This window comes from Triturus cristatus, chromosome 6, assembly GCF_964204655.1.
Source record: "Triturus cristatus chromosome 6, aTriCri1.1, whole genome shotgun sequence".
Classification (NCBI taxonomy): Eukaryota; Metazoa; Chordata; class Amphibia; order Caudata; family Salamandridae; genus Triturus; species Triturus cristatus.
The window spans coordinates 1,476,383,511-1,476,411,074 of record NC_140589.1 but is presented as its reverse complement, the minus strand read 5'-3'; the positions used below and the strand labels follow the sequence as shown (position 1 = coordinate 1,476,411,074).

General features: G+C 42.7%; 1 protein-coding gene across 2 annotated transcripts in view; it reads left to right on the top strand.

Moving 5' to 3' along the window:
* The window catches only part of COMMD1 (copper metabolism domain containing 1), a 715,340-nt gene extending 688,144 nt beyond the window's left edge, over window positions 1–27,196 (top strand). For both annotated transcript variants that reach the window (XM_085612577.1, XM_085612578.1), the window contains one exon: window positions 26,929–27,196. In XM_085612577.1, the coding sequence (XP_085468703.1) occupies window positions 26,929–27,036 (108 nt within the window). In that variant the 3' untranslated portion in view covers window positions 27,037–27,196. The remainder of the gene's footprint in view (window positions 1–26,928) is intronic.
* The last annotated feature ends 368 nt before the right edge of the window (window positions 27,197–27,564 follow it).

The following is a 27,564-nucleotide window of genomic DNA, read 5'->3' as shown; positions in this document are numbered from 1 at the left end:
TCCCTGCACGTGACTCTGGACCTTGTGATTCCACCACCTTTCTGCTCCACACCTTGATCCCTGATTTATGGGGTCCTGGATTATTTCTTTCTCCATTTTCATCACTGATTACTTCCCATGTCTATTTTTTTGCACCAGTGTCTAAATTGGGAACAAAACCACACACTGATGCCTAGCTCAGATCTCATTTCCACTGGTATGTTTTTGCACTCTGTCTACTCCAGGAACTTACAGATCCTGCTCTTTTTCTACAGAAGGCTCCATACCAACAACCTACCCTTTGCCTGTCAGGCCTCGTCATTCCCTGCCATATCTTCTTTCTTAGGAATTCCTACTTTCCATTTGCTTGCTAGATATATCAATCAATCAATCAACCAGTAGATTTGTAGAGTGCTTTTTGTCACCCGTGAGGGTATCCAGGTGCTGCGAGACTGTGAGTGGATGGCTCATCTGCATTTAAGGTGCTTGGATCTGGAACACCCTGGCGGTGATAGTCGACAGTGACCCATCCTCACAGTACTGCCAGAGCTGGACTTTTTCCTACTTGCAAGCATTTGTTAATGAGATGGGTCTGGGGTGGGCTACCTAGGACCAGGATCTTCATTATCCTTAACGCTCATAGTTTGGATGCATTTTATGATCCAGTCTGCAAGGCGGCATCGGTGGTGCTGTCTAGAAAAGTTGCAAATGGAGAAAGCTGAAGGATTAAAAGTACAGACATGGATAAAATGCTCTTTTAAGAACATTTACTTAAGACCACCGCCAAGAGGCCCTATTTAGGTAGTGGTGTAATACAGATGCCATGATTCAATAATTCGTATTTTTAATGGCGTTTGCTACTTTGCCCACGTTGGCCCTCAGTACGAGTTTTCCATGAATCTGCTCAGTAACTCCGGCTCCCTGGAGTTACCGGTGTGAGGGATACCGGTAACTCTGGAGTTACCGATGTGAGGGATACCGGTAGCTCTGGAGTTACCGGGCATGTGGGACCTTGAGGGTCCCCTTAAAAATTAGGAATTATCTGGAGGATCGGTAATTCTGTGTCCGATTCCCCAGGTAATTGGTAATCTATTCATAGGTTTTCACACACAGCATGAATCGACTTTCATCAGTAGAAATTTCAGTGTGAAAATAAACAGAACTGGTTTTCTCCATCGGATCTCATAACTCTGATGGGGCTGGGCATTGCTGTCACTGGCCCGGTCGGAATTAAGAGGCCACTCATAATGAGGGCCTAATTCTCATTTCTATTCTCCCTTAGACCTGCCTTTTTCATTTCCCCCAAGGGTTTTCTTTTTGATTTTCTAATCTGTGTTAAGTTTATCCCCTCTTCCTAGGTAGTTGTATCGTTGTAGTCATTTACTACGAAATGTGCACAAAATAGGTAGTAGGTGGAGTCCGCGTGTTTAGAAAAAATGTTGACCTACAACACTGACGCCCTGAATGCAAACAGCACCAGTCCTTCTTGTGTGTGCAGATAGAACAGGAATGCAGACTTGCATGCCCACAATATGCAGTTACGTTCTGTTAAAGTATATGATATTTAAACTTAATCTGATCTTTAGCATAGTTGGTGCCAGCATGTGATGTATTGAATGCTTAAAGATCTTCATAGGCGACAAATTGCTGACCACCTCTCCCAGTCACCTTTTGTCAGTGTCTGTGGCCACGCCCCTTCACTCACATTGGGCCCTGTGTTATCCAGAAAAACATTATCTAAGAACGCCCATTCTGTTCTTTGAGTCCGCCCTGGTGGTACCTCCCTACCAGGGTGTGGATAGGCGCCGATGATAAAGCATGTCACGATTAAGTGAGTGAGGCATCTATTCCAATATCTTTGGATACCTCGGTAGGACTGCAAAGCGGTGCCCCTACTGGACTCCGCCATTTCCATTTCTTTCGCCAAGTTGCCCGTGTGTGAATAAGTCAGTGTTTCTTTATTCTTTTAAATGCAACATTACTAATATCATAGGGCTGAATCAAAAATGACAATTTGCGATTTTGATTTTTTGGGGTTTTATCATGCTTTTCCGTTAGGCTATTTGAGTGCTACCATATTATTTTCTCTTTTTAGGTTCCTTAAGTTATTTTCTCTTTTGTGCCTCGGAACTTGTATCTGCAGTGTTATCGTTGGCAGATATTACTTTTCGAAGTTTGACATATTGATCTTTAGTGATCGGTCTGAAATCTGTTCCCTAACAGCTTTAAATCAAAACAAAGATGATAAGTTTATCTCCTGATATGTTACTGTTGTGCATACTAAACTTTGTAGAAAAGTGACTTTGGTCTCAGCTGGCAGTACAGTCCAGGATCAAACTACTTGCTACTTGGCATTCTAAACATATGGAAATATGCATACCGTGACTGAGTTAAGGCAATGGCATTGTAAATCAATTCATAAACCTATTGAATTCTGGGGCCTTCTTTTGTTGAGATGCCAAAGTATGTGGAAGAACCCATAGAAAATGATAAGAGATTTAACCTATTTATTTTTGGGAATTGCAATGCAGGAGTTTGTCCTCAGTGGAGAAACCGACTGGAAATGTATAGTATATTCCAATCGAGGAACATACGAATTGAGCATTAAAAGGAAAATGAATGTTAACTTTGTGAACAGAAAAGTGGCTGACCAAACTTCCCATATCAGCACCTGATTGGATTGAACTTCTTAACAATGGTCCTACTACTGATGGACAATATTTTAGATGTACTGGTGTTTAATTCATTTTAAGAAACACTTAAGCCATATATCATAAATAATGATAAAAATAGGTTTCTTTTATTTAAAGGGCATCATTTTGTGCTAGGTTCATTTTTGGTTTGTTTTACGCACTGCTGGTGTTTTCGATGACATACGGCTTTAGATCCTGATGGTTCAAGGAGTCCTCCTGAGTTACAAAGTTGTAAATGCAGAAGTATTACCTGTGTTTCCAGAATATTAGGTTATTGCAATTCGTAATTCTTGTACATATCCAGATTCATATGGTCTGTGATTACCTTTAATATCTTCTGCTGTAATTGCATGCCTGTTTCTGTCACTGCCTGCTCTGCCAACCCTGTAGAGTGCTTTCAGTCCCTCCACATGTAGTGGGACGTCTGCTGTGCATGTGTGTCTGAACAGTCCTAGACGTGCACATGTATGCACACTCTTCATGTTGTGTGTCAGAAGAAGCTTGTGCTTCTCTTCTTGAAATCAGGGGGCTCATGCTTCACCCTCCTGCGTGCACCTACAGCATGCTTGTGGTCGGTCGCCTCCTACGGTGTCACAGGAGAGATTCTCAGAGCGGCTGATAATACGGATCCTCTTCACTCACACCACATCTGAGTGTTTGGAGTAGACGCGCGTCCTTCATGTGCTTCCATGTATGAGGAATGCACATGTGCAGGGTCATCCCCACCTTTTGTAGGAATGTGGCCGAACCCCTACTACTGCTACCTAGACTAATGCTCAGTGTTTGTTGGTGCAGCATGCCTTGGTTAGTCCACTGTCTGGTCAGTATCTTCCCTTCCTCTCTGTCCTCAGTACTTCTGACCTCCACGGACATCCTTCCCGCCACACAACTGAGCGAAGGGCCATGAGGAGTACAGATGCTCCCACCTGGGCAGTTGGACTTCCCGCACTCTGCAATGTGTTCAGTTTCACCAACACTTCCTCGAACTGATGACAAGCTGGACAGACGAGTCTTCTCCAGCACACCTCGTGTTCAGTGCTCCAGGAAGGGCAGTGAGAGGTTACTAGAGCACACATTTGATTCCAGGAACCTGCATAGCAACATCTTCGACGTCTGGGCCTCCTCTGACAGAAGCCTGCGGCCAGAGCAGCAGCTGACAGCCGACCAGGCAAGGGGAATTACAGCAACAGCTCCTTGCCAAACTGTGTTGGATCAGGTTACTATTTGCAAGTCTCTGTGTCCTCCTTGTGTTGTGAACAAAAAATACCAAAGCTAATAACACCCTTGTGTTTATTCCGAGATGTCACATTTCAGCATTGCTGCCTTAGTGATATCACCGGGAGACAGATTATCTGTCTGTCTGTCTTTGTCTGTCTGTCTTTCTGTCTGTCTGTCTGTCTATCACTGACAAAAATAAAGTTTAACGGTGACTTGTGTCCTAAAGTAACTTTAACTCGTGTCCCCACCATGAGTTGTTGTTAACAATTATGTTATTTCACATGTTGAAGTGATGTTATGAAGGATGTCATAGAACATGTCATGAGTGATGTAATGTGGAAGGTAATTACAATTCCTAGCTAACTTCAAATTACCGTATTCCCCCCTGTGAATTTCAATGTTTTTTTAACATAAAGCAAGATGTCCATTGCCGTGCCGTGCAGGGCTTGGGGTTTGGTGCAGGGCCTGGCCTAGCACAGGTGCCCAACCACCATGTTTGTCATTTGACTATATAAACAGTGCCATTTTAAGTAAGGCAAACCTATTGGCTTTGTCAAGGGCTCAAAATGCCACAATATAAAAGTGGCTGGGCCTATAGGCTTTATCAGAGGGTCAGTACATCAGCATATGTAAAGCAGACATATTGGCTTCATCCAAAAGTCACCAATAACTATAAGCAAATGTTTGTCATAAATGTGCACATTGCAATGTTTAACCCCTTGTGTGCCACGCCCTTTCCCCGCCCTGTGCCGGGCGTTGCATTAGCGGGCGGGGTTCATGACGAGCTGGACTCGTCATGGGCACAGCGCAACCGGGGCCCATGACGAGTCCAGCTCGTCATGGGCACAGAAGGGGTTAATATTAGTGATTGTCTCAATGTTTTTAATAAAGCATTAAAAAAACATTCAACATGTTGTGGAGTGTTTAAAAACATCTTAGGTCACAAAGGGCAGCACAAGGGGTTGCTGCACTCCAGCTGAAAAACATACAGCTGCAGCTTTGCGTGCTTTAAAAACAAGCATTGGCAAAGTCAATAGGTCTGTAGTTGTACGCCAGCCTTCTGGCAATTCTTATTTTGTTTTGATTGTGGAACAGGTTTATTGTTTGGAAATATGGCCAATGTAAAAAAAAAAACATTTGCTTCAGGCAAAAAAGTTTTGTTTGGTCTAAAAATCACACACATTACCATAGTACTCCCTGACACTGATGGGAACTGCTTAAAAAGTCTATCAGTCTGGCATTGGCTGCAATCCTCTTGCCTTTAAGAGAGCGAGAGAAAGAGAAAAAAAGAAAGAAAGCGTTTAAGAAAGAAAAGCCATGAAAAAAGAGGGCAAGAAAAAAAGGGCAAGAAGGCAAGAAAAAAGGCTAGAGAGAAGGGAAGGAAGCCAGGAGAACGAAAGAATGAAAGAGAGAGGGAAACAAAGAGGAAAGACAGACAGAAAGAAAGACAAGGAAAGAGAAAAAAGAAGGAAATTAAGAATGGATCAAGTCAAAATGTAAGAAGGTCTAAGGATAAAAGGAAAGGGCAAAAAGAGTGAAAAAGAAGGAAAGAGAAAAGGAAAAAGAAGGTAAGAGAATGAAAGAGCAGGGAGAAGGAAGAGAATTAAAAAGGAAAGAAAGAGGAGAAAGAAAGAAAAGAATGGAGAGAAAGAAAGGGAAGACGTGAAAAGCAAAGAAGGCAAGAGAAAGTAGGAAAGAAACAGCAGGAAAAACGGAAATTAAGAAAGAGAAATAGAGAAGAAGAAAGAAAGAGAATGATAAGGAAAGAAAGAACGAGAGAAATCAAAATAAAAAGAGATTATATAATATACCAAAAATACAGAACAGTTTCAAATAGATACAATCCGGTATGCTGTCAAATAGCAGCAGCCAGAAAAGCAAAATACTCCAAAATGTATTTACAACAGCATTAACAGTAGATGGGTTCTGATAAAGCTGGAATGTACATCAGAAGTGTTGTGCTATCACATCAGGCTCCAAACATAAAGGCAACACTAAAGTAATTATTAAAAGTTCTCCCGGTTTTATGGTATTTCTTTTTTTGACATTTCCGTCTGTATTTATCCATATTTATTTTTTGCTAATTTTATCTGTATTTATCCATATTTATTTTGGTCTTTGTGAAAAAAATAAAGCTGAAATTAGTATATTTCCACATTTATTTAACCAATAAATATGCACTCATGCTTGAATGCCTGCCAGGTTTCAATGCTGTGAACACCCGCTGAAGATGAATCAATGCTCTTATATGAAAATATGCACATTTCATTATCAACCTTGTGTATATCTACTGCTGTTAAAGCCTCCTTACTAAAAATCCCTTTCTTTTGAAACCCTGTTTTCTATCAATCCATGCAGCTATTGACTCGGCAGACAGAATTTCGAATTCCTCAAAAAGCAACCCAATTTCCGTTTTTATCCACATTTAAAAATAAATACAGGCACGAAAATAAATGTTTCTGTCTGTATTTATTTGTAACAATCAGTAAAAATGGAAATCGGAACCCTAATTATAAAGTACAAACAAAAACACTGGCACTGAAGGGAACCAGCTTGTGTGCAGATGTGCGCCTTGTGAGAGAGCAGAAGTAGGTTGGCCCACTGCCCCAGGCTTTATGCTGTAGTGGGCGGAATCAAAATGTGAATGACACAGCAACAGACCAGTGGGTGAAGAGAGGTGGCTGAAAGCCCCTATTTGTTAGCTAATTATGCATAACTTAGTAACATCAAAAGGTCTTGGCTAATGCAACACTTGAAAATATGCTAAGCTCTCTTTGGGTCATGGGTTCAATGACCCTGGAGACTTATTGTGTTTTATTTTAATGTTGCTGGGGGTCTGCTGTGCTCCCTCCAGCCCTCCTCAATATAAAAAAAATGGTTGGTGGTAGCACTGTCCCTTCGAAGGTGAAGAAAAATGTAATTTCAAAAAGCCCTCGCAGGGAATCATGGGGTGCCCCTTGCAGTTTTTCCGTGGGTATCCAAATGTGCTTTTTTTTTTTAAGTTAAGGGCTGTCGGGGAAAGCCCCCGGCTTCCACAGGCCATCGCTTATGGTGGTGCCCACGGGAACCAGCTCCGTTGTTTTGCTCCTGCCCGGGCAGGAACAAAGTTGTGTGCCTTGTCTGGGAAAGTGCAGGTAGGGAATAAAGTTTATATTCCCTGCCTACACTCTCATAGGCAGGGAACACAGCAGTGTCATGGTGGACAGGGTTCCCGGGACACTATACTCCTCCAGCCCTGGGGGATCAGGTCCATGGGGCCAATCTTTGGGGGGGGGGGAGATTGCCCCTTCCTCACAATTTAGAACTTGGCCCTGGTGGATTGGGTTTCTGGGGTCCAAAAATGATTAAAAAAAGATCATATTTTTGATCTGTTGGATCTGCAACTCATCCATGGTGTGAAATATACAAATATTTAGCACCTTCATGTCTCAAAAACTACTTAATAAATTTAGACCAAATCACAAAAAGCACGCTTTCTGGACCAAGATGCAGCTTTCTGCCACATTTGGTGTAAATGGGTTCAGCCGTTTTGGCTGTAGTTGTGTAAATTTCCTTTGGAAAATTGCATGGGGAAAATGCATTTTAGAACCCCCATGTTTTCTCTGCCTCCGTTTGATGAATCATCCTGAAACTTTCCAGGAAGGACTGAGGTGGATGAGACATTTTTTTTGTGGAAAGTTTTGTGAAGATTCGGCAAATGGTGCTAAAGTTATTAGCAAACAAAAAAATCCATTCCCTGTGGAAACATGGTTCTAAGTATAACTACCAAGTGGTGACTGCCATTGCCATTCTCGGCTAATTCCCTCAAATATTACATCACTCACGACGTGTTCTATAATATCATTGATAACATCACTGCAACATCTGAAATGACATCATTCATGACAACACTTTGGATGGCGGGGTCGCGAGTTATAGTTACTTGAGATAACTATAACTGGTGATTTTGAGTGGTTTTTTTAGTTCATAATGTTTAAAACTGTATATTTTAACTTAAAATTATTTTCATTTAACTCTAATGTCCCTTTAACCTTTGTTTTTTCAGTGAAAAAAAGGAATATATATATAGATATGTGTGTGTGTATATATGTATGTATATATTTATGTATATATTTATATATGTATATATATTAACTGACACAATGTTAAAACTAATATTGCCTACCCTGCCAGCCATCACATTCAGGAGGGCACCCTCTATGAGGGATGCCCTAGGTAAATCTAGCCATAGATAACACCAAAATGTGCATGGCTGGCTAAAATGTTTGTTTTTTTGTGCAACTCGTGTCGCGACCAATGCAACACGCTAAGTGACTGCATTTGGTGACAAAAAGATTCAAATTAAAGAACATCTAACTTGTCACACCGAGTTTGCAATCTATAAATTACGTTGTATTTGTGGCCTGGAATATATAGGGAGCACTAAGCTCCCTGTACACAAACGGATTTTACAACATGTGAGGGCAATCGTCAACTCTGACCCGAATTATCCTGTTGCCAGACATTTTAAGATGGTACACCAGAATAAACTCGAATTTTTGGAGTATTCTGTGTTAGGGGCTGTTCCCATTTCTGGCTGGGGTGGGAACCGAAAAAAAAGCGTGCGCCAACTTGAAACCCATTTTATCCTGGCTCTCAATACAAAGATACCCAAAGGTCTTAACACTAGCGAAGATATGCACAACTTTCTTTAGCTGTAGTTGCATGTTGAATCAGGAAGCTTTTAAGTGGTACTTTGGAATAATGACTCCTAGTCTCTCAGGTACCTATGAATTTGCCTGTACCATGTCTATCTGTAAATAGTACGTTTTTATTATCTCTCTGTGCTTTATATTTTGTTGGCACTTGCACTTTAGTATTATTCGGGCTTGGATAATCAGTACATGCTGCTATTAAATCAATAAGTTGCACAGCACTTTTTGCACGGGTTATTTGTTTGATTTGCACACAGCACGGCACTTTATAATATTAGACTGTTTTAATTAGTGGACTATTATCCAAGTATCGACTTTTATGAAGACGTAAATAATGAATTTGAATTGTATATCTTTTTTATGTGCAGAGTTGTGTACATAATGTGCAATGAAGTATGAACAAATCAGCACTGAATGATGATGCTCTATTGTTTTTCAGTTCGACAGTTCAATTGGGATGTGGTATTTTGCATCAGCACTTTTTACTTATTTTTTGCATAACATGGAAGAATAATTAGTGTAATAAGCACTTGAACCTTATATACAGTCTGTATCTCTTATCATTTGTTAAACTCGGGTAACAGTGTTTTATGATACCTTATTATCCTAAATGTATTTACATATGATGTAATTTCGGATATTTAATGGGGGTTAGTTAACAGCACTAGAGCTTTAAGTTCAATCCTGACCGATATGAGAATTTGAGACCATTCTTTCGTTTGCATTTGACTCTTTCCTTGTTGTATTGGTACTAGTACGATATGTCATTTTTTATTGCATATATCAAGTGCTGTGTTTTATCAGTTTTGCGTATTTGCACCTTGTGTCTAAACTTTTTTAGTCGGAACTTGTATATAGCTTTTTCAAACATCTGAACTGTTGATTTGTGATTGCAATTTAGGAATCGGTATGAATGCATTTTACAGTCTGTTTTCGAGTTTCACTAACGTGGCATATAGTTGTCTAAAGCCATTAGTGCAAACTTTGTATTTAATTGTTCCTTGTTATGTGGCGCGTCATGTAATCAAGCTCGCGTGAGGCGAGCGAAACGCGTCATCGCGGGCACTAGGCCTGAACAGCTATGGAGTGAATAATTTCAATAAGTCAAGGCACTTCAAACTTGGAGTTGTTTGAATTTTCCTTGGAGGCATTCAAGAGGTCTCTGCATGGTGGTCCTGTCGAGAGATTGGCAGGCCAGGTGTTGGAGTGATATATAGATATATATATATATATATATATCTCATTACCAGGTTGGCCTAGTGATATATATACATATCTATCTATCACTAGGCCAACCTGGTAATGAGCTGCAGTTCAAATGCACGTGAGCTGATTCACCTCTATTCAATAACAGTATATTATCTAGCGTGTCTAGGACAGAGCAATGCAATCCCATTGCTACTGACACGATGCTTTCTTTCTGCTGCAGCTTCTAATTTTCTTTTTCTTTGCAAAGATATGCTTGCAGTATTCACCGTTTGTCCAATTCATTGAAGTTTATAATGCAGAGCAGAGAAATCACTCCTCTATGTACGGTTCAACGGTCTTTAGGCTCACTAGAAGAATGATGCTCAGTGCATCCCCAAGCATATATATATATATATGTTGTGCACTGTTGTGTGTATCATAGATGTTGAAGAAGTTGTCTCCTGGAAAGATGGAAATCATTTTATTCCCCCTGCCCTGGCATTGGTGAGGGCATTTCTCCGTTAGTGAGAAATGGTTAACCACAGGATGGTTACTTGACGTTCACCACGGGCTTCCCGGATCTTGCACTCGATAGGATAGCCAAGATTCCCATTGTACACTAGACTGTACAGTGGTAGCAAAATGAAGCATTTGGAGCTTACTCTAGGAAGTGGTGTCAAGTTTGGAGCTAAGTTACAGTATGAAACAGTAATCGCATAAACTAAAGCCATGTGAACCGAAGTATGGAGCATACACCGTAAGGCCTTATGCTTGGGCAAACATGAGATTGTAGGGTCATTATTGTTCTGTTGACCGAGGTGGCTAAAACGCATCAGACTTTGGATTCCTTACAGGTTTTGTTGGGTTTTTTTTACAAGTTTTAGTTTCCACATTATTAACCGGGCCAGTATAGGGGTTGACAGTGTGCCTTGTAGGGCAATAATGTGACTGCCCTTCTTCTTAGCTTGTCCACCTGTTGGAGGTCAAGAGAGTAGCTTAGTAGTCTGCACTGATTCTGTGATTTAAGCCCAGTACCTCATCTGAAACTTAACTGGTGGCAAGAGGAGCTGAACTAAGCTAATGCTCACTAGGGAGACTGACATACCTTGCATTTCCAAGATCCATGGCTTAGTAAGAGGGGTTTTAATGGACTCTGTCCATGGGAACAGACTAGACTCCAAACTGGCCACATACAGTTCGAGGTGCCAAGATGGCCCCAGCAGATTGGCAGGCCAATGCATTTTAGTCAGATATATTGCTGATACAATGTTGAAGTCTGAGATAGAAAATGTTTGAATGTAACACACCCGGGGTCATCGTATCGAAGACATTAAGCCACATCAAGTGGCGAAATTGCTTCTCTTATGGTGGAATGGATCTAATATTCAACAGGTTCTTCATGTAGGTATAAGTGAGCAATGCAGGAGTGTTTCCTGAGGGGCAGTCGCTCTCTTGCCTAGAGGGTGTTCTCAAAGAAAGTGAGAGAAAAACCTGTTGTGTTGGCATCTATTTACAGAGCACGTCCTTCTGAAAAATGCAAGTAATGCAATCCACTCGGGGGTGGCATACAGATTTGACTTTCCTGAAAGGAGCTGTGATAGGTGGATCCCACAGATCCCTGCGACCCCACAAGGAAACACAGTTATGAAATGCACCACCCTGCAAGTGTTTAATTGAACACCCCACAGGTGGGGGGGACTGACCTGCTCTCGGAGGCAGACTGGTCTTTCCCTATTGCAAAGCCATGAAGCCCGGCTGACGTCTCTTAGTGAGGATCTGCATCGGCCAAACTGTGCAGCCGACCCTTGTGGTAAAGAAGCCGGTGGACCACTACAATGACTTATATCAGGGCTTTATGTGGGATGAAAAAACTGGGGGGGGGGGGTCTCTCAAAGGGGTGTGGTCAGTGTAATTAAGGGTGTGGCTAAAAATCTGTGTTTAGATATATGATACAAGAAGTCACATCATATCTACAAGTCAGGACTATTGGCTTTGTCAATGGTTGCTAGTTGCATAAGATAAATAAGCTGCAACTATGGCTTGTATATAGTATTGAAAACAAATTCCACTTTAAGCCCTGGTGACCCCACGACAATGTTGCTGCTCCTGAGTTTCAAAAAGAGATGGGAAATCCAGAGAGAAAATGACTCTCTTTAAGGGATTTCCCTTCCTCCACAACGCTCACCACGCGCACATTGATGTGCCTGCTGTCACTGCAGTCCGGGGGAAAAAACGGACCGTCTGTGCCAGGGCACAAAACAGAGCCCGATAGAGATCCGTTTCAAAGCCCGATAGAGATCCGTTTCAAAGCCCTCTTAAACAAGCATTGGCATGGCCGAAAGGTCTCGCCTTTGGGACCTTATAAGTGTTTAGCCATGCAACACTTGATGTTGTTGCACCAAGGATATTGTGCTGGATAACTAAACACTTATAAGGTCCCACAGGCGAGACCTATTGGCTATGCCAATGCTTGTTGATTGTGGAGATGGCTCTAGATTTCTCCTCTTGTGCTACTCCTGCTTTTTTATAGCATGTCTGTATTGTCAGTCCAACTCATCATGACAGGGTCCCCTTGGACATGGGTGAGCATCAGTTTGTAGGTGCAGAGGAAATAAAGAACTGTCTCTTCCTCATCGGTTTAGTGTTCTGGAGGTAGAAAATGACTTTCTTCTGTACATCCAATGTTTGCAATGCTCTTTCTGCGTACTTCTTCAGCTGCTGGAAGAAATCTGGCAGCAAGATGGATTTAACATGAAAGTGTGAGACGACCTTGGGCAGCAACAGAGTTTGTTCTCATAACCTTGTGTGCTATCAATGATTTATTTTCAGATGTTGCAGTGATATCAATGGTGCCACAAATTGTCATGAGTGATGTAACATGGGAAGTCATACAGGAAATAATTAGAAGTGCATGGAGAGGGCACACGTTAGTTACTTTATGCATGGGTTATAGTTACTTAAGATAACTATTCTGGGGCATTTCAGTGGTTTTATTAGTTTAACACAGTATGTTTTAGTTGACATTTTCACCCAAATATAAAGTCCCTTTAACTTTTGTTTTTTTCAGTGGAATATATACACAGTGGCAACTGCCACTGTGTAGTTATAATGTCGGAGTTTCAATAGGAAAACTAATTTACATTTTCCTAATAACTTTTTCCGCCATTCCACAAATCAGCACAAAGCTTTCGCAAAAACTGCACCTTCTTCATGGAGTGTTTTGCAGTGATCCATCAAGAGGTCTCCAACAAAAAGTGGGGTCCCCAAAAGTGTTGTTTCCTATGTTAATTCCAAAACGAAACATTTCTCTCTAATTCAGCAAAAACAGATAAATGGAATTACACCACATTTGACAAAAAGTTACAACTTTCATCAGAAAATTTGCTTTTTATAATTTGGTATTCATTCTGCTCCTAATTGGCGTATTTAAGTTATCTATAAGTCCCTAGTATATGGTAACAAGGGTACCCACGGCCTGTAAGTTAGATGTCACCATAAATAATAATAAGTCACCCCTAGGAAGGCCTTACTGTCCAGAAGACAGGGTGCATGACATTATAAGGTAGGATAAGTAAACATTTAACATGTCCTTACCGTGAAATGCCAGAAAAGCTATTTTCACTGTAGCAGGATTGGCTCTTCCATAGGAAAGCACTGGGATACAATATTTCATTTAACACTTATCTCTGGCTAGGAAACCTCTACAAATGTCATTGTTTGAGTTTTAAAATTTGTATTACAATTCCAATTCACATGGGAAAGTCAGATTTGTAATATATTTGAAAAAGATAGGTTTAAAAAGTTACTTTTTCCCAGTTAAATGAGCTCTAACCTGTCACCTATGAGCCGAGTAGCCCCGCGAGATGTGACCCAGCTCCCAGAGCTGAGACAAGGGACTTGGTTTGGAGGGGGAGGGATGTAGGGGGAGCGGCTAGGTTATCGGGTGGGTGGGTGTTCTGTTCCTCTGGCAGGATGACCATCTGGGCTGTGCCCAGGAGCTTTATTAACTTCAAAGAGGTCTACACTGTCACAGGCATATGTTAGCCGGCACCTGGACAGGGCCTCTCTTGGTTTCTTCAGGCAGGCAGGCACCAATCAGTGAGGAAGAGCTGCCCCCAGTACAGGCTTGAAGTGACTACAGAGGATGGGTTTCTCAATTCCTTGGCTACACGTCCGAGGTAGGCCCACAGGCCCTGCACCAGGGCAGAAGGGTTTCACCATCTTAGAATTGGATAGAGTGGAACACAGTGGGATTGTTTGCAGTAGGGTACACAGGAAGGAACAGCTGCAACAGTGAGTAGTTCCATAACTGGGAATTTTTCGATATTGGTTAGGGAGGGGACAGGAGTTATCCCCAACCACAGGCTAGTGAGTTAAATGTGGCACCCCTGGGCACCCTCCTGAGACCATTACTGGACCTGTGGAAGGGAGAAGGAGGACTTCACCTGCTTTTGAGATCTGTGAGGAGACCTGAAGGGCTGGACCTGCTCTAACTTGTACCGAGGACAAATAAGTGTTCTCCATGGGTCAGATGGCTGACCTGTTACACTACAGGGAAACAAAAAGCTGCTAGAAGCCCTTTACCCGAAGAGCTCAGCTGACCAGTTCCAACGAGACCGGCCGGAAAAGCTGGGTCTTAGAAAAAATAAGGGATCTCTAAGGGACTGAGACCAACCAACCAAGTCAAACTTTGCAAAAATGCATTGCTGCTGGGCTAAAGATCCAGGTTGCTCCAACTCTGAGCTTTCCGCAGCAGCAAATCCATTTCAGCAGGATGATGCTTTGAGGGTATCCGGCCTTCTAGACCTTTCTTCAGCTATAGCTTGCAGCCTTGTCCTGCTGGAGGAATCAGAGCTTCAAAAAAGTGACTTAGCTCGAATGTAGAAATTTTGACTGTGTGAAGGAACCAAAAGGATTCAGCAGGTGAGGGGCCGTCCATGGCCGCAAATTTTGAATCTCTCCCACTCTGAGCTTTCCCACCAAAAGTCACCGGCTTCACAGGGACCTCGCACGACTGCTATTTGGCCTTATTGAGCCCTTCTCTGAATAGCATGCTGCCTTGCCCCGCAGTGGATATTTTAATTACATTTCAGAGGTTAGGTCAGACCTTTAAACTTCAGAGAAGGATGAATCTGGTTTCTGTATTCAACCTGCACTTAATCGCCGTCAGCCTTAAATAGCCCCTAGGACTAAGTTCTGGTTAAGAGCAACCAGATGACTGTGGTTGGCGCTTAATGCTTTATGGTACTATTTTTATTTTAAACACTTTAAAAATTATTCTCTCCAGTTCCCCTTATTGTATATTTTGTTGTTTCGGTGATATTTGTTCATTAAGTTATTCTCTATTTTTTTTCTAAAGTACATCAGAAAAAAACAATGAAGTTCAGTGAAAAAAAGTTTAAACGTGAGTTCTGGCTCAAATTTGTCAAAGCACTGAAATTCACCAGTTACTAGTACCTCCTCATCACTTAGCAGAACAGAGACAGAGAGCGAAATGGAACTTCTATAAAATACTAATGTCTAAAAAACAAAATACGTGCCAAATGAAGTTTTCTAGGAGCATCACAACCTGTGGAGTAAAGTAAATTTTGCAATGTTTTTTCATTTAGCACATCAAATGTACTGCAAGTGACCAATCACCACTGTGAAACAGATCAACAAAGAGGGAATTAAAAGATTATGAGGGAACTAGAAAACATCATTTTCATTTTAAACAAATCAGAAAATTAAAGAATGCACAAAATACCCAAACTGCTGGAACCTGGATACAAAACAGGTTATTTTCAAATAAAACATGCAGTGTTTCCAGTTAGAATAGAAAGGATACATTTAGGATGTGAAATGAACATTTCAATCATTTACCAGCTCTTCTACTGACCATAGCTGGTTAAATGTTTCCAGTTTCGACTCGTCACAAGGTCTTCCTCTTATCAACTATTTAATAGGATGTACAAGACAGAATTTACTTTTTGATGAAGGGTACGTCACCTAGCACTTTTGTTTGCCATTAAACATCTAGAAAGTATTGATGCTACGAGCCATTCCCCAATGAGTTTACCAAAAAACGCTGTCTTGCCTTAAGCCAATTTAGACTTTAAATTACCTCTTTCTAATCATTAGTCCATTTCCCCCGCCCTTTTCACTTTGCCAATTTTAACAAATGTCTCTCCAGTTTGACATGCATAAAAGGTTATTCTAAAAACAAAGTACACCCATCACGTCATTTGGCTCAAAGCCTTTGTTTACTCAATGTATACCTACCCTTGACAGTTGGATCAATGTAAATGGCACTAAACTAAATCTTTAAAAACAATGTGTCAGTGATTGACAACCAAATATCCCCAGAATGTGTATTTGGATTTATCATCTACACTGGCTAATGTGGTGAAGAACTGGAATACTCTCAGACTGTAATCTCATAATTGTGTTTTAAGAAGTAACCATGGGTAAGACTGGATTCTTCCATCTTAACACATTAGTGAAGATCATTGCCAACTTTAAGTAGCCCTAGAAAGTTAAATAACACAAAGGTACTCATGAGATCTAGGCTGGACTAAATAGACATTTACTTTTGCCTCTCAGTTAAGATGCTTTGCTGCTGCAAAAGCGGTTTCACATACAGCCCTACAAGCTCATTTCACTTCGTTTTAAAGAGTATAGATTGGCTTTTGGTGACAAAGCAATCATATCAGATTTAAAATATTTTGCTTAGTGCATCATTCCCTACACGACCGTCCTGCATTTCTACAGGGAAAAGTACACGCTTTCCAATCTTCCAGAGTTTTATGTAACTGTGATAGATAATCGTAACTCCCTGCTTTCATAACGCTCAAAGGATAGTTGTTCTTTTACAGTTCATGCTACTCAGCTAACAAGTTCCCTCTGCTATGGTCTCTGCAGGAAAGTGGCGCTACAACTTTAAATTGTCCCCAAAAATATAGATGAAAATCTGAATGACGATTATTATAAAAGAGGCTCTTTTGATACATTTTCATCACAATGTTGGATCATTTTAAATGCATAGACCTGCATACATTAAATTCCTGAATGAGCAGAGAATTAGCAAGGTCCTGATTAAATCAGTTTCTTAAGCCCTGGTAAACATAACTTGTTAGCCAATAGTCTATAAAAGTGAAGCTATCAGAACTGACTCCTTTGGAAGATGATGCAACTATTTCAGTCGAATTTGTTTAAAAGTATATATTTTTTCTGGGTTTTAGTGTATTCCTGAATTGCATGATTCGAGTGGCCAGATATCCATTCTTCTATTTGGGTAAATTTTAACCTTCCAGTAGGAGCAACTAAAAAAAAAACATTATACAACTATCAGTCACATGAAGATTAAAAAAAACGGCTATCAGTAGAGATACAAAATGGTGCATCAAGAACATTAAAGTTGAATGTTAATAAAAGGATTCTTTTTTTATCATTTATTCAACAACCCTAAGCATGGAATCCCCAGCACTGGAGAAGCAGTTCAATATGTAAGTGAACAAAGGTTGCAGATGGTCTTTGACATCTCATTTGACTTAGTATTTGAGCAGAAAAGGTAGTGAAAATCAGATGCTGTGCATTTGAGAAACAGGCGATATGAATGAATTTGCCAAGTCTCCTTGTGACTGCCACACAATGGTCTTTATTTCCACTCAAAGTCCAACATAAAAAGTAACAGAAAGTCTCTGATCTCGCAGGCATTAAAACACGACAATGTGGAAGACATATGGGAATTTTGTTTCTCAAAGCAGTCCAGTCTAAGGACGTGTTATCTAATGGAAGATAACTGCCTTCCGAACATCTAAGCTATTTTAATATTTGAAACACCAAACTCTAGCAAGAATGTGTGTGCGCGTGCACGCACGCACACAAATGAAGGGCTACTATTTAAAACTCTGCATTTACCTCAGTGTTACTGCTAGTCGAACCTTCTGGACCATCGCTAATAGGCAAAACAGAGTATGTAGGGGAATCCCGATCCTTCAAAAGTTTTACTGGACTTTTTGGTCTTACAGGTAAGACTACGATAACCAAAAAATACAGGTTACAAAACAACATCCAATTCCATCGATCTGTTGAGATCATACATGCATACTCTTCCATTTACCTTTGTCAAAGGTCAATTTCACTTTCCTGCTCGAGCGTTTTGGGTTTCGAAATTCTCTTAAAACGTTTCCGAGATTGGTGGTATATTGGTCCCAAGCTATGTCGGGTAACTGTACCACTCGTTGTGGACAAGGAAGTCCAAGGTCAACCTAGAGAAATACATTAGATGCCAAGTACGGTAATTCAGCAAATCATTTTTGATAGTCCTGTTAAATGAAACGGAGTTTGTGGTGGGCACCCGTAGTAAACTGGAATTTTCTTGCTGCTTTAAATGCACTTTATTTGCGGGTTTTAGAAAGACACTGCAATAACCCACCATTGTATGGTTCAGTTTATATTTTGAAGGTTTGTCAGGAATTCGTTTACATTAACAAAGCAGCAAGAAAATTCCAGTTTACTACGGGTGCCCACCACAAACTCCGTTTCATTTAACAGGACTATCGTCAAAATGAGAGCAGTAGATCACTATAGCTACCCATTATCAGCCGGATTGGGAGAGCAAGCAGTTTTGCTTTTGTGAATTCCTCTCAAGACCATATTGCAGTGTACACAGTTCAAGAACCCCATGTAAAAGAAGGGAGAGTATAAAGGAAGTGGTGCGTGCAAAAGTGAAAGTGATCGCGATCAAGCGCGCGCGCGAGCGATGTGCTTAAAGAGCATGAGGAATGCCATAGGGCGCCTCTGATCAAGCGCGCTCCCGCGCACATGCACTGCAAGCTGTAGCCTGCGGTAGCATTTTTTGAAGCCCTTACAAAAAGTCTCGCCAGACCAGCGCATGCGCTGGGTCAGGCGAGACCTAAAACACTGCCGGTGCTCAGACCTGGTGAGACCCGGCCCACTTAAAGCCCTGACTTATATCATGCAGCCCTCTGGAACCATGGACGTAAATTGGGGGTCACCAACGAGGTCGCAGCTGCCACCCCCGGTTTGCCTACCGCGACCCCTGGCAGAGCCCTTGCAACCTCGCAGTAGGAATATAATATAAGCAACAAGACCAGAAAGTGACCAAGGCTGCATTCCAAAGAGGAAAAGTGCATTTTTTAAAAAGGCTGCAGGTGTTTTTCATTAAAACAAAGCAGTGAATAGGTTTATACGTTTTTCACTTTTGTACTGTAGGATTACCAGGATCTGAGAAAGATAAGAAATTCCAGCCGCATTGCAATAGCTGACAAGAATCAGGTCTCACGTTCATGCAGGAAACAACCAGGAGCCTGGTGCGTCATCTATGGAGACAGAAGGCGCTTCCTCCTCCCTTCGTAGTGTGTGAGTTACCCGGGGAGACGTGTAAGGCTTTCCCTGCTGAAGGGACTAGTTCTCTGAGGCCAGGGTGGTGTGTGTGATGCAACATGAGAGGCGTTTCCCAGACGCCTGCCATACATACCATGCCCCGTGAGTGTGCCACTAGCTGTAATGATATCATGGAGATGGACCAGTGCCAGGCATTGAACAGACCAGGAGCCTTTTCATTGCCTCACTACCACCCTGACCCAGCACCTGTAGAAGGAAACGGTCTCTCCAGTCTATTCCTGCCATCATTTCTTGGAATGGACTAAAAAGATGAAATTTGAGGCGATTGTTGTCTCCTTCAGTTTTTGAAATGATTAAATAGTCTGGCAAGCTTGGAATGCTTTTGCATGCAGTCTGTTTAGGGCTGAAATAAACAGTGCACGTGTGTTTATGAAAAGATGTAACACCTTAATAAAATAAGAAAGCGTGGATTATTGTTAGACTCAGAAATATTAAAGGGTAACAGAAGTAGAACGTTTCTATACATTGGAGTTATCAGTAATAGTTTCTGGACTAGCGTGGACATATGATTTTTAAAACCAGTAGCTAACACATTTCTGTCAAATAATTTTGTTTTTCAGTAGACAGAAATACTCAATTTCTCATATGTTTTAATGTGCATCCTTACAATTACTTTTTTTACAGGGTTTAAACAGCTGTTCTCTATTATGATTTCAGTCTAACATCCTACCTGAACTCTGCGTGGTTTAAATCTGCCAACCTGCTACATTAAACAGCACCTTCTGCTGTGTGCAGACACATGCAGAGTTTGAAATGCATGAAGAGACAGTATGTCATTGCTGCAAATGCACCCCCATCAATTACAAAGCCAATAGTGATATTAAGGCTGATCTGCATGCCAGACACATGCACTGCATTAGATGACCCTAAAAAATATCCCAGCAAGAGGAGCCCTGAGTACCCCTTCAGGGCCTGGCTTTGTGTTCTTCGTTTTTAGCTCACCTGCCGTTGTTTCTGGTCCAACACATCCTTTTTAACTGCCTAATGTTGTAGGAGGCGTTTCCATATATTGAGTAAAAGACATTGCACTGTTTTGGGGGGCGGTGGGGGGGGGAAGGGTACTTGAAAGGTAGTGGCTGTTTCTTTTTGGTGCAGCACAGCCACTTCTTGAAACTCTCTGCCTGATTTGGTGACAATGAAGAAACATTCAGTTGGCCAACCCAGATACTGACTGGCTCTCCCAGCCTGTCACTGTCAGATGGGCCTTACTTGGTCTCCAGCTCAGCACCATGTTGCAGTGACATTTTAGGGCCTTCTCAACGTGGTTTGGAGGAGGTGTCCTCATTTGTCATCATGCTATTCGAGGAGGGAGAGGGAGGAAGGTCACGGATCCCAGTAAGCGTGGCTCCTCCTGGATGGGTATGGTGCAGTGACGATATGTCAAATATTAGTGTGTGTAAGACCTGGGGTTTCCAGGCCCTATGGGGCGGTAACGTGACACGAGCGGTCGGGCCACCAAAGGTCTGTGTGTAAAGCAACCATACAACACGCACCTCACATGCGACGAGGAACACACACAATAAGTGACGCCACACTGTAGGAGTTATGTAAATATTCAAGTTTATCCAAGTAGATCACGTTAGATGCAGTTCATGAGGTAGCAGTACATTTCATATGCTGATAATACAATAGCTAGCGATGTACATATCAGTCAGGAGCTATAAAGGCTGTTCATACCACATATGCATTTCATGAGATAACAGTACTGCCTGGGGCACAACGACCAAACACGTATCTGTACACGTGCTCTTCACCTTCCTGTCGCGTTGTGCGCGCTAACCGGTGACGACCTCAGAACGGGGCATCTAGCATGGAGAGCTACTCGCAACTAAGGACATTTAGCACTTCAAGGTAGAACAGGAGCAGCAGAGCGCTACTCGTAACTTCTGGCACCTAGTACTGCAGTAGGAAACCTGTATAACAGAGCGCTACTCGTAATCAATAGCGCGTAACATTTCAGTAGGGCATATGAATAATAGAGCGCTACTCGTACTCAATAGCACCTAACACTTCAATATGGCATATGAATGACAGAGCGCTACTCGGAATCAATAGCACGTAACACTTCAATATGGCATATGCATCACAGGGCGCTACTCGGAATCAATAGCACGTAACACGTCAATATGGCATATGAATCACAGGGCGCTACTCGGAATCAATAGCACCTAACACTTCAATATGGCATATGCATCACAGGGCGCTACTCGGAATCAATAGCACGTAACACTTCAATATGGCATATGAATCACAGGGCGCTACTCGTGCTCGGGTGCAGTCAGTGTCTAACACGGGGCTGTCCGCAGGGAGCACACGGGACTTGCGGAGCGAGTCTCTTGCTCCGGTGCAGTTCGTAGGCACCGCGCTTCAGGGCAGACACGGGGGGTACCAGGAAGGGATCCCTCGGCGGGGTCTCTCCGTCGCGATGACAGGGGGGACTCCCACGGAGAGGGAACCCGGGCCCAGGGTGCGGTGTGGCTCCCAACCAGCAGGGGGCGCACCGGGGGCGATCCCAGCCTTCGGGCTTACCTCGATCTCCGCGCTGGAAGGCGTCCGTTCCCGCGATGATGGGGGCACTCGTTCTCGGCCTCGCGCACTTCTCCTCACAGCTGCGATGGCAGCGACTGGGTCCTGGGCTTCTCCACGGGCCTCACGACACGGCAGGGTACTTCTTCCGGCCTCAGGGTCGCAGCGGTGAGTGCGCTGGCTTGCACAACACGGGGGGTGCTAAAGTTAAGGATGGGGGTTCTGTGTTCAGCGGAGCCCGCTGCCGGGGGTTCTAGACCAGGGCAGGGAGCGCACGGATCACAGCGCTAATACCTGGTCGATCCCCGGTGGTTCTCCAATCAGCTTCACATCAGAGCTCAGTGGTCAGTCTGGACACGCAGTTTCAGTGCTTTGGCTTGTAAGTTTAAAGTTCAGTCTGGACACGCAGTCTCAGTGCTTTGGCTTGTAAGTTTAAAGTTCAGTCTGGACACGCAGTCTCAGTGCTTGCTTGTAAGTTTCGGTTCTTAGATGTCAGATAAGGTCTTGTTGGCGCAGATGTATCTGGCGCCCTTAAGGGGTTCTGTTGCAGGGGGGTAGGGATGGAGAAGGCGACTAGGTCCTTCCTAGTCAGGCTGGGCAGAGGTTCTCTGGGTCCTCCTACTACTGGGCAAGATCAGTGGGTTTCACAGGGTCCCTCACTCACTTAAGAGGTAGCACCTAGATCCTGTCACTCTCAGAGGCATAAGTCCCTGGCTAGGCCCTACCGCCTACACTCCTGGTGGATTCTTCCAGCTCTGCTTCACCCCAATGGCCAACTCACTACAAAAAGTTCCCTCCCTCACTTAAGTAGCCCTAGGTCAGGTGACCTCTGGCCAAGGCGGCAAAAGAAAAACCATACCTCCCTTCTAGAAGGTTCCAGCACATTCCAGGAGCTTCCCCACTCTACCTATGGGACAAAAAGGCGGGCTGGAGTCGCAACATTGTTGTGGGGTTCCAGCCAGCTCCTGGCAGCTAGGGTGCTACTATGAAAGACCACTCTGCAGTAGCAGGGGCCTGTGGCAGCCATCTTGGGAGAAGGGAGCACCTGCACCTTAACACTGATTGGCAATGAAAAGGCGCCCGGAGACCTAGTCCAACATAAAAATGAGGGTGGAAAAAATGAGGCACGATACAAAAATGGAAGGGGAGACCACCCTAGGGCTGACAGGTCCAACAGTGTGCTCTGGGTTTCATGGGGCAAAGGCCACAGACATTCAATATAACTAGGGCATGCATGTGAGGGGTAATATCCATGGGAGTGCAGAGTACGTTATGGATAAAGGTACTGACAGGGTGTTGAACATCATCCCATCTACCTCCATAGCTCAATATAGAGAACTAAACACTGAAAATGAAAGTGATGTTGTCAAAAATGAGTTGTACACTATTAGAGATTGCACACATCTTTTCTGTAGCCTCCTGAATAAAAATGAAATCCAAAATAATAGGAGGGGGACAGTTAATGAGAAGAAGAAATCAACCTTATACAATTCATAGAAACTTTCCTTAATCGATTTTCTTAAATCACAAAGCGTTTTTTAATGTGTTGTAAAATCCTTTTGACAAACATATCTACCTGTCTCAAACACAACTGTAACTCACTTTGGGCAACACGAATGTATTCAATGTATATATTTTTCCAAAACTGATGACGTGTGAGTCAGAAAAGGTCCTTCCTATCGGCAAGCCATGCTCTCCATACGCCTTTTATTCCGTTAATAGCTCTAGAAGTGTGTATGTAGCCCGTGCAATAGGTCAGAATGATCCATTGAATGCTGGCGGCTGAACCCTGTGTAGAATGTGCTGTTACCAGTGAAATGTCTGGACTCAACTTCCGTCTTCTGCTCTCTGTAAAATAAGCCCCGCTGAGATGTTGAATCCTAGCACCTGCCATTCCTAAACCAACTAGCAGATTATAAAGCGATGTGCTTTATAATCTGAAAAACCAAATGACTATAGTTATCGTGATATTTCAGCTCTATACATAAGCTACACAAATCAGTGATTAAAGTGATTTTATTTCCTGGAAAGGCCCAGTTTCGAGAGCACGCGCTCAGTTGTTAGGGGTGGAACACAGACACATCTTTGTAGCTTGTGTGCAGATTAGCTCTGAACAGGAAAACGCCACACATGCACCACCCAGGCTGGTCTCCGAATAATGATGGTGGTTTGATATGATTGTGCTTCTAGGCATGTGGAGGTTGTTTGTAGGGCATTTGAATGTACATGTGGCAATACCGTGGCTGTGCCTGGCATTTGAATGTACATGTGGCAATACCGTGGCTGTGCCTGGCATTTGAATGTACATGTGGCAGTACCGTGGCTGTGCCTGGCATTTGAATGTACATGTGGCAATACCGTGGCTGTGCCTGGCATTTGAATGTACATGTGGCAGTACCGTGGCTGTGCCTGGCTGTGCGACAGCTACAGTGCTGGTCTGAGAGAGGTGTGCCCCAGCCTAGCTTGGCTTTGCCACTGGAATGTGATGATGGCACAGCTGATTTAATATGGCTAAACCTAAGCTAAAATATGGGTAGTAACTTAGTATTATCAACTTTTGTATATATATATATATATTATTTAATTAGTCTTTTATTGTAGACCTTAAAATGTGTCACCTCCTGTAGGGTCATCAGGTATAAAGGTCACATGACACAACTTCCTGTGACGTCATGGGGGGAGGGTCAATGAGATCACTTCTGCTACCCCTGGCATTTTGGTGAATTGAAGTGCATGTCTGGCACTCCCTGAGAGAATGTGTGTGACGTCACTGTTGTCTTGTGGTGTGATTGGCACACCGAGGACACCCCATACTGAAGAAGTTAACTCATAAGCCCAAGACCATGTGCGCCATCTTTAATGTTGTGCCCGGTGTTAATGGGCACCGAGTGCACGGATCTAGCTCCTGCATTTGGTGTCCATTGTCAATGAGAGCTCCTTTAGTATTCTGAGACCCTATTAGCAGTTAACATCATGAATCAAAAGGATGTATATATCTTTAAAAAAAATGATTGAAATAGTGTGCATTATGCATCTTGTTCCGGACGTTTGTAGAACTATTTTTAATGTATGTTTAGTTGCATACACTTGTATTGTGGATGGGAAATTTCTATTACCTTTGTAAATAACTGAAGTTTAGTGATTAGGGGCATTAGTCAAAGTCGCAGTGTAAAGGCATCTGTGTTACTAACCCACACTACTGGCCCTTTAGCAAATCTAACGCTGCGCCTTTAAATTATTACATTCGATTTTACGGACATGATACATGTTACCAGATTACACTGACTCCATACACTAATACTGACTCCATACACTAATACTGAGCCCCTACGCTAATACTTTGCCCCCTACGCTAACACGGAGTCCCTACGCTAACACGGAGTCCCTACGCTAACACGGAGTCCCTACGCTAACACGGAGTCCATACGCTTATACTGAGTCCATACATTAATACTGAGTCCATACACTTATACTGAGTTCATACAGCTGTACTTAGTCCATACACTTATACTGTGTACTTACACTAGGAACATATATTTATCTTGAGAACTTATACGCAGCACTGTGTCCATTCGCTTACACTGCGTACTTTCATTTACACTTACACTGAATCCATACACTTACACTGAATCCATACACACACTGAATCCATACACACACTGAATCCATACACAGAATCCATACACTTACACTGAATCCATACACACACTGAATCCATACACACACTGAATCCATACACACACTGAATCCATACACCCACCGAATCCATACACGCACACTGAGTCTATACACTTACGCTGAGTCTATACACTTACGCTGAGTCTATACACTTACGCTGAGTCTATACACTTACGCTGAGTCTATACACTTACGCTGAGTCTATACACTTACGCTGAGTCCATACACTTACGCTGAGTCCATACACTTACGCTGAGTCCATACACTTACGCTGAGTCCATACACTTTTACTGAGTCAATCCACTTATACTGAGTCCATACACTGCGATCATTTACATCCAAATGGGTCGAAGGGTCCCAAGATAAATGCCCAAAGTGTAGGGACAAGAATGAATCTCTGAGTCACTTCGTGTTTTTTTGTCCCCTTTACATTCTCCCATGTAAGAAATGGGTATTACCCATTTGCCGTCTAATTGGAACTCGAAGGCACGAAGAGGCTATGAGAATTTTGTGTTCAGACCCAAGCCCGACAATTGCAATAGCCATGGCAAAATACTTAAAATGGGCTTGGGTAATTCGGTCAAAACAGATTAATCCCAAAGTGCCCATCGAATAGGCGTCAATATATAACTTCTAGGTTAGGATGTTCTGCTGTCTAATTATCTAAACCAGGGGAGGACGGCATATTACTGCATAAATATGAAATGTGCATGTTTTATACCTGGATGTAAAGGCATTAGTCTATTTATTATAAATGGAGTATAACCTTGTCCTAGGCATATATGTACAAACCTATATTGATAATTGTATTTTAACTTGCATTTATGTAAATGGTTTTTATATGTTACTTTTATGACTTAATTGTCGAATAAAGTTTTTTGACTTGGAGTCCATACACTTATACTGAAATTCCATCCACTTATACTGGAATTCCAACCACTTGTACTGTGTCCATCCACTTATACTGAGTCTATGCACTTATACTGAGTCTATACATTTATATTGAGTCTATGCACTTCCACTGAGTCCATGCATTTACTCTGAGCCCATACACTGAGTCCTTATACTTACAATGAGTCCACACCCTTACACTGAGTCTATCCACTTATACTGAGTCCATATAGTTCTACTAAGCCCAAAAACTTACGAGTCCATACACTTACATTGAGTCCTTACAATTAGACTGAGTCCTATGAGTCTATACACTTATACTGAGCCCATACACTTATGAGTCCATGCACTTATACTAAGTCTATTCACTTATGCAGAGCCCATACACCACACTGAGTCCATACACCTATACCGATACTCTTACCTTGAGTCCACCATACACTTATATTGAGTCTATGCATTTATACAGAATCAATCCACTTTTACTGAGTCCATACACTTATTTGATGTCGTTTCCGGTCCACTCATGTATAACCTTTATCTAAATATAGTCTTATCAGTACTAGTCAAAAACAGATTGCACTGAAAAAACCATACCACGCACCGTCATGAGCTAAAGCTTAACATCTTTCTTCTCTTGCCCTTTTCTGTAGGCCTCTGAATTTCTGTGCCTGGAGTTTGACGAGGCCACCGTCGGCCTGATGCTGAAGAGGCTGTCCGAAGTGGAGGCGAGCATGAGTGCCCTGACTCACAGCAGCTGATCCCCTCCCTGCCTGCAAAGGATGGACTTGAACGGCCCAGAGACAGCAGCATGTCTGCCTGTTGATGCTCATTGACCTGCACAGGCGTCTGTTTGTGCCTGCAGCATACCTTCATGCAAACATAAAGGCCCGAAGCGTTTTGTGCGAGCTTTGCCTCTGAGTGTCCTCTTCGTCACTATCTGTTCTGTTTCTTGAATGATGAGTGTGAATGTCCAAGAGCTGTGTATAGAGGGAGCCCCAGCCGGCAGGCACCTCACAGAAGGAAGGATGTAACCTTACACTAAATATGACCACACAGCTCCCAGGTGATGTGATGCAAGGCATTGTTTACCAGAGCTTGACTCCGGAAGACGATCACACGGCGGCAAATCCCACATAATACCGACAACACAATTACCAGGGGTATAGTCCAGCACCAAAACACAAAACAAACAAGTCGGCACCCGGAAGAGGATCATGTGTCGAGGGGGTCGGTGATGTTGAGACACAGAACCCCAGGCGGTGTAAGGGTGCCGACAGGTGGCGCTG